General features: G+C 38.5%; 1 protein-coding gene and 1 long non-coding RNA gene across 3 annotated transcripts; both read left to right on the top strand.

The window, feature by feature from the left end:
* Positions 1-304: 304 nt before the first annotated feature.
* Positions 305-2946, top strand: LOC136707798 (cystatin-like protein). 2 transcript variants are annotated; one of them, XM_066682056.1, is made up of 4 exons: positions 305-697; positions 945-1058; positions 1439-1516; positions 2598-2946. In XM_066682056.1, the coding sequence occupies exons 1-4, from the start codon at positions 512-514 to the stop codon at positions 2652-2654; spliced, it is 435 nt and encodes a 144-aa protein (XP_066538153.1). In that variant the 5' UTR covers positions 305-511; the 3' UTR covers positions 2655-2946. The 2 variants fall into 2 exon arrangements, with proteins under 2 accessions (XP_066538153.1, XP_066538154.1); XM_066682057.1 differs by lacking the exon at positions 2598-2946 and adding an exon at positions 1724-2293.
* Positions 2947-3906: 960 nt separating this feature from the next.
* LOC136707799 (uncharacterized) lies at positions 3907-5005 on the top strand. The gene is made up of 4 exons (XR_010804249.1): positions 3907-4114; positions 4242-4309; positions 4680-4757; positions 4898-5005. It is a non-coding gene; the product is annotated as an uncharacterized lncRNA (long non-coding RNA).
* Positions 5006-7763: the final 2758 nt, after the last annotated feature.

The raw sequence follows: 7763 nt of genomic DNA on the forward strand, positions 1-7763 counted from the left end.
CAGTTACAAAATAACACCTTATATGGCAAAAAGGTGCTCGTGTGTATGTATAAGAATGAAGGGTTTTTGTTCTCTGTCTCAGAGCAGAGGGTTAGCATTTTTAGTTGCTCTCAATAAAGGTTACTCAGACTACTTTCAGTCATATAATATAAGTTGATAATTTCCATGACATTAGTGTTACAACTACTACTACTAGCTACTGTAAAAGAGAAGGTTTAGGTGTAAGTTCATTCATTCATTGGCTGAAACCACGTATCCAGTTCAGGGTCAGGGTGGGTGAAAATATCCCATGATTTCTGACTTATTCAGCCCACTAGAGACAGACTGGGTGGTCTTAGTGCACAGTGTGTTGTTTGGTGGAATCAGGATCCACACATTAATGTACACATGTACTGAGCATGTCAGTCTTCAATAATATGCAGAGAGAGAGCTGGAGACGGCCCTTTGGTTCCTGTTCTCGTGTTAGTGACTTCAGAAAACTCCAGCCCCCAGAGCTGAGTGTAACCTGCTCATGATGAAGACTGGACTGAAGCTGCTGCTGCTGTCTGCTGTGACTCTGCTGGTTTCTGCTCAGTCGAGGAACTATCAGGACCTGTCGGAACAAAAGAAAACACACATTGACAAGGCTCTGAAAGAGGTCAACGAGAAATTCACAGGGTCTCATCATGTTGCTTATGAACAGATCTTGGACACAAAAGTAAGGGCTTGGTGAAGCTGTTATGATTTAATTTCCTGACATAATTAGAACATACCCTAACACAGCTAGGTTACTGTATAATGTTTTATTTAATGAATATTTTGGTGCCCAGAGCAATTTAAATAAGTAATTTTACACTTAATTTGAAGTTAGATACAATAATATTCTGTAATATTATCTTAAGTTTTATCATAAACTTCAAGATTATTAAGTACTGCTTTTGAAAGGTTTCACTACCTTTTCATAGTTTAGAGGCAGTGACTACTATGTAAATGTGCGTCTGATGGTCACTACATGCACAAAGGATAAGACTAAAGGATATGGACATCGAGAGGAATGTGTTACGCAGAAGCTTAAGACGGTGAGTAAATTTAATCCAGTCTTTAACTCACTACACATTGACTTCACATTATTCATTTATTTATTAATCTGTGTGTAAACAGACTGTGTGATGGGATATGGTCACTGTAAAAACACACTTTGAGGCAAATTCATTATTGACCTTGATTGATTGGTTTAATTCCAATCATTTTGGAACATTTCCATTGGGTCGCTTTCTGTAAAATTCTTAGACAGAGTTATGTTCAAATTAAACAGTAAAAGAAACACATGGTTTTCTTTGGACAGTGACAATATTTTTCCACAGAGATTAAAAAGAAAAATATGACCAGCTGTGAGTTTCTTGAAACTCGTGTGAATAACTGTGAATGTTTAGACACTGCTCTTTCCGTTTTTATAAAGCCCATATTTGACTGTGTTGTGTGCAATACGCCTGGTCGTGAACTAATTGACTGTGCCAGAGTGATGGACATCAAAAATGTAAGTCTGCATTTTATATCGAGCTGACTCAGTAAAAAAAAAAAAAATAAAATAATGAAGAAATGACCAACAAATGTAAATCAAAATAAAACACTTTTGATTCTAAACTGCAGCCTGTGTAGTCAGCTCACTCATTTTAGAGACCTGCTGAAAAGTGTGGCTCTTGACTAGTGAGAAGTTATGAATATGTGACTGTTCTGGTTTCAGAGAGAGAAAATTCGGAACACGTGTTCAGTGTTTTATCTTCCTGGAGGTGGACATTCATTGTCTTTTTTAAACTGGGGACAATGACTGGGACTTTGGATGTATCTGACTCTGAGCTTTTGAAGCTGTTCTTAGATCAGACACAAATTCACACAAAACAAAGAAGTGTAAAATGTCTTTGGACAAATGACTTGATGAGAAATGGTTTGTGTTTTAAACAATGAGTTATTAACAAAACACCATTATTCCCATTGTCTTATTTTATGTTGAATGACTTGTGAAATGTTTGATTAATGGCATTAATGCACTCAGTCTCCAAAGATTTATAAACACACCTTCAAGAATGTAGTTACTGTAAAGTTTTTATAGATGTTGCACACAGTTTGTAAAATCCCAATAAAAAGTATGAAATAAAATTCACATGAACTTGTGTCACCGTGCCAAATATTAACTGCCACCAAGAGGGCTATTTACTCCCCAAAAGTGGGCTGTGGGGCAGAGGAACTGTGTTCTCTGGATTCATGGAGCCCCATCCAATACTTTAAGGATGAGTCTGAGTGGTGGTTGTGATCCAGAGCTAATCATCCAACATCAGTTCCTGACCCATTAATGATCTTGTGGCCGTATGCCATCAAATTCTCAAAAGAAATATTCTGACATCTGCAGTAAAGCCCTCCCAAAAGCTTCGAAGCGGAGTATAACGCCAAAAGGGGGGCTTGTGAAGGCAAGTTTTAAATGTGTGTGTTTCTTTAATAAACATGTGTGCTCACTGAATCACTAGTATTTAGTAGTAATCATTGATAATTAATAAAGGTTTTTGTTTTATATAAAGATGAGCTGTTTTAAGAAATGTATGTTGCATTATTCTGTTTTTCAGAGTGTTTCACCAACTGGGTCTTTAGTAGAGAAGGACTGTGATGGGAGTGCAGCTTGAAAGAGTTACTCTTGCATGCAAGATATCAAGGAGGTTTTACATTTATCAACCACAGGGTGTAGCTGGCTCTTAGAACTCTTATCTCTTTCCTCCCTGATAGGCGGCTCAGTTACAAAATAACACCTTATATGGCAAAAAGGTGCTTGTGTGTGTGTGTATGTATAAGAATGAAGGGTTTTTGTTCTGTCACAGAGCAATGGGTTAGTATTTTTAGTTGCTCTCAATAAAGGTTACTCAAAGACTAAGTCTCATATATTATTAGTTGATCATTTCCGTGACATTAGTGTTACAACTACTACTACTAGCTACTGTAAAAGAGAAGGTTTAGGTATAAGTTCATTCATTCATTGGCTGAAACCACATATCCAGTTCAGGGTAACTGTTGGAAAAATATCCCATGATTTCTGACTTATTCAGCCCACTAGAGACAGACTGGGTGGTCTTAGTGCACAGTGTGTTGGTTGGTGGAATCAGGATCCACACATTAATGTGCACATGCACTGAGCAAGTCAGTCTTCAATAATTTGCAGAGAGAATGAGAGGGAGAGGGAGGGAGAAATGGAACAGGAGACGACCCTTTGGTTCCTGTTCTCATGTTATTAGGGACTTCAGAAAACTCCAGCCCCCAGAGCTGAGTGTAACCTCCTCATGATGAAGACTGGACTGAAGCTGCTGCTGCTGTCTGCTGTGACTCTGCTGGTTTCTGCTCAATGGAGGAACTGTCAGGACCTGTCGGAACAAAACAAATACAAAACACACATTGACAAGGCTCTGAAGGAGGTCATTGAGAAATTCACAGGGTCTCATCATGTTGCTTATGAACAGATCTTGGACACAAAAGTAAGGGCTTGGTGAAGCTGTTATGATTTAATTTCCTGACATAACTAGAACATAATGTAAAACAGCTAGCTTACTGTATAATGTTGTATTTAATGAATATTTTGGTGCACAGAGCAATTTAAAGTAAGTAATTTTACACTTGAAGTTACAATAATATTCTGTAAAGTTATCTTAACTGTTATCATAAACTTCAAGATTATTAAGTACTGCTTTGGAAAGGTTTTACCACCTTTTTCATAGTTTAGAGGCAGTGACTACTATGTAAATGTGCGTCTTATGGTCACTACGTGCAAAAAAGATAAGAATAAAGGATATGGACATTGAGAGTGTCACGCCCTCGTCATGTCTGTTTTTTCCGGCCATGTGCTCTTTTAGCACATGGCTATGTTTGTTGTTGTTCTAGTCCCACCTTTGTTCCGCCTCCTCATCTGTGTCATTTGTTAACCTGCCCCCTCATTAGCGGTCCAGGTGTATCGTGTCTGTGTCTTGTATTTAAGTTCCTTTGTGTCTCTCCTGTTTGTCAGTCATTGGTTCTTATTCGTTCTCCTTTCTCTGTTTTGGTCCATGTTGTTGCCTCTGTTGTGTTCTCAAGTCTGTCTGTCTGTCTCTGCTGTTTCTAGGTCATTGTTTTTCACGTCCTCGTTTTGTTTCCTTTTTCATTTGTTTTTCAGTCATCGTGTTTCCTTTCTGTTGAAGTCTGTTCTGTAGTATTCTGTGTTGTTTGATTAAAGGTTTACTGTGTTTTAGCAAGTGCGTCCGCGTCTGCACCCCACGAGCCTGACAGAGAGGAATGTGTTACGCAGAAGCTTAAGACGGTGAGTAAATTTAATCCAGTCTTTAACTCACTACATATTGGCTTCACATTATTCATTTATTTATTAATCACTGTGTATCAGGATACGGTCACTGTACAAAACACTTTGAGGCAAATTCATTATTGACCTTGATTGATTGGTTTAATTCCAATCATTTTGGAACATTTCCTTTAGGTCGTTTTCTGTAAAATTCTTAGACAGAGTTATGTTCAAATTAACAGAAAAAGAAACACTTGGTTTTCTTTGGACAGTGACAATATTTTTCCACAGAGATTAAAAAGAAACATAAGATCAGCTGGGAGTTTCTTGAAACTCGTGTGAATCACTTTGAATATTTAGACCCTGTGCTCTGTCTTTTTTTTTTATAAAGCCCATATTTGACTGTGTTGTGTGCAATACGCCTGGTCGTGAACTAATTGACTGTGCCAGAGTAATGGACATCAAAAATGTAAGTAAAAAAAATAAAACATTTTTCTAAAATTCTAAACTGCAGCCTGTGTAGTCAGTTCACTTTATTTTTGAGACCTGCTGAAAAGTGTGGTTCTTGACTAGTGAGAAGTTATGAATATGTGACTGTTCTGGTTTCAGAGAGAGAAAATTCGGAACACGTGTTCAGTATTTTACCTTCCTGGAGGTAGACATGTAATGGCTTTACAAATAGGACAATGAGCTGAAGTTTGTGTCCTGGATGTGCCCCTGAAGCTGCTCTTTAGATCAGACACATTCACACAAAACAAAGAAGTGTAAAATGTCTTTGGAGATATGACAATGAGAAATGGTCTGTATTTTCAAATAAAGAGCTATAAACTAAGCACCATTATTCCCATGGTCTCATTTCATGTTCAAAAATTCTGAACACCTGCAAATCAAATCAAATCAAATTTATTTATATAGCGCTTTTCACAACTGATGTTGTCACAAAGCAGCTTCACAGAATTCCAGTAAGACAAGATTTGACATGAAATGTAAAGACAAATGTAAAACCCTCAAGTGAGCAAGCCAGGGGCGACAGTGGCAAGGAAAAACTCCCCCAGCTGAAGAAGAAACCTTGGGAGGAACCAAGGCTCACAAGGGGTGACCCATCCTCCTCTGGTCAATCTACTGGTGATGATAGTTAGTAGTCCATGAGAACTTCAGTGTAGGGACAGCTTCAAGGCACTTGGTGGTTGCTGGAGCGTGGGCAGCTGGTCTGAAGCGTGGAGGAGGATCTCGACAGTCATCCATCAGTGTCCAGACAGACAGGTGGGCAGTCGTTTACTCGGAAAGATGTAAAGGGATGGAATTAGTTTTGAACTGTTTTGTGTTTGTAAAGTAGAAAATATGAAAATTTCCAGAGTGTGGCTAATGACTCCGGCAGATCTGACTATGACAGCATTAACTAAAAGGAGAGAACCAGAAGGACACACAGACACGGGAGCATCCTGAAACACTAGCATCCCTCCGCTCCACCGTCAACAAACCTGAGTGATCGCGAGAAGCGGCGGGACGACAGCACCAGCGTCTAGTATACTATAATTCCCTGTGTCCATGGACCCCCCGGATCTGCCGCCTTTATCTATGGGGGAGCATTAGCTACCAAATGATAAACTAAACAAATGAGTTTTTAGCCTACATTTGAAGATTGCGACTGTGTCTGAGTCCCGAACATTTTTTGGAAGATCATTCCAGAGTTGGGGGGCTTTATAAGAAAAGGCTCTTCCCCCAGCTGAGGCCTTCTGAATTCTGGGAACATTTAAAAATCCAGTATTCTGTGATCTGAGTGAACGTGGAGGCTCATAATAGGAAATTGTATCTTGAAGATATTCAGGAGCAAGCCCATGTAGAGCTTTATATGTTAATAACAAAATTTTGTAGTCAATGCGGAATTTAACAGGCAGCCAATGAAGTGATGATAAAACTGGGCTGATATGTTCAAATTTTCTAGTTTTAGTGAGGACCCTAGCTGCAGCATTTTGAACTAGTTGAAGTTTTCTTAAATTGCTGCTGGTGCATCCTGACAGTAGTGCGTTACAGTAGTCAAGCCTTGAAGTAATAAAGGCATGTACTAATGTTTCTGCGTCCTGGAGGGATAAGGCATTTCTAATCTTAGCAATATTGCGAAGATGTAAAAAAGCTGTCCTAGTGATACTACCTATGTGTTGATCAAATGATAAATCCGGGTCAATTATGACACCAAGATTTTTTGCTGCTGAACCAGGTTTAACTGGAAAGTTAGCTAGATCTAAAATTAAATCTGATAATTTATTTCTTGTCACTTTTGGACCCAAAAGCAGGACCTCTGTTTTGTTGCTGTTTAGAAGGAGGAAGTTACGCAACATCCAGCCTTTCACGTCTTTTACACAGTCCTCTATTTTCTTTAATCTGTGTTTGTCATCGGGCTTGGCTGAAATATACAATTGTGTGTCGTCTGCGTAACAGTGAAAGTTAATGTCATGGTTTCTTATAACTGTGCCTAGCGGTAACATGTATAATGTAAATAATAATGGTCCTAAAATAGAGCCTTGTGGAATTCCAAATCTTACTTTAGAATAATTTGAATTTAGATTGTTTACTTTTACGAATTGATAACGTTCCGTTAAGTAAGATTTGAACCATAATAGGGCTGTCCCTGTGATTCCAACCATGTTTTCTAACCTTTCTATGAGAATATTGTGGTCTATTGTATCGAAGGCTGCGCTTAGGTCAAGAAGCACCAACAGGGATACGTGGCCTTGATCAGAGGCAAGAAGAAGATCATTTGTTATCTTGACTAGAGCTGTCTCTGTACTATGATGTTGCCTGAATCCAGATTGGAATTTTTCATATATATGATTCTTATGTAGATATGAACTAAGTTGTTGGGCCACAGCTCTTTCTAAGATCTTAGACAGAAATGGCAAATTAGAAATAGGCCTGTAATTAGACGGTGTACTAGCATCAAGATTTGGTTTCTTGATCATAGGTTTAATAACTGCTAGTTTAAAAGCTTTGGGTACATGGCCCAGACTAAGCGATGAGTTTACTATAGTTAAAAGAGGATCAATAATAGCTGGTAGTACTTCTTTGAGCAACTTTGTGGGAATTGCGTCAAGTGTGCAAGTTGTACAGTTTGCGGAGGTGATAATCTTCTCTAGTTCTAATTGTGGGAGTGGGTAAAAGGTTTCAAGTCTTTCTTTTACAGGTATATTATGTTTTATTTCATTCACATCAGGTGGCAGCCAGGATGGATTTGATCCTGTGGCTAGAGTTTGTTGTCTAATATTCTCAATTTTATTATTAAAAAAGTCCATAAAATCTTTACTGGTGAGAGTTGCTGGAATTAGTATTTCAGAACCTGCTTGATTTTTTGTAATTCTAGAAAACACACTAAACAGTGCTCTCGGATTATTTTTATTATTGGAGATCAGCGAGGCCAGATATGCTGAGCGAGCTTTAGTGAGGGCATTTCTATACTCTATAAGGCTGTCCTTCCAGG

Source organism: Hoplias malabaricus, chromosome 9 (genome assembly GCF_029633855.1).
Source record: "Hoplias malabaricus isolate fHopMal1 chromosome 9, fHopMal1.hap1, whole genome shotgun sequence".
Taxonomy (NCBI): Eukaryota; Metazoa; Chordata; class Actinopteri; order Characiformes; family Erythrinidae; genus Hoplias; species Hoplias malabaricus.

Coding starts and splice junctions, on each gene's coding strand:
- LOC136707798 (XM_066682057.1), top strand. CDS start 512: ATGATGAAGACTGGACTGAAGCTGCTGCTGCTGTCTGCTGTGACTCTG. Junction 698..944: donor AACAGATCTTGGACACAAAA/GTAAGGGCTTGG, acceptor ACCTTTTCATAG/TTTAGAGGCAGTGACTACTA. Junction 1,059..1,438: donor TTACGCAGAAGCTTAAGACG/GTGAGTAAATTT, acceptor GTTTTTATAAAG/CCCATATTTGACTGTGTTGT.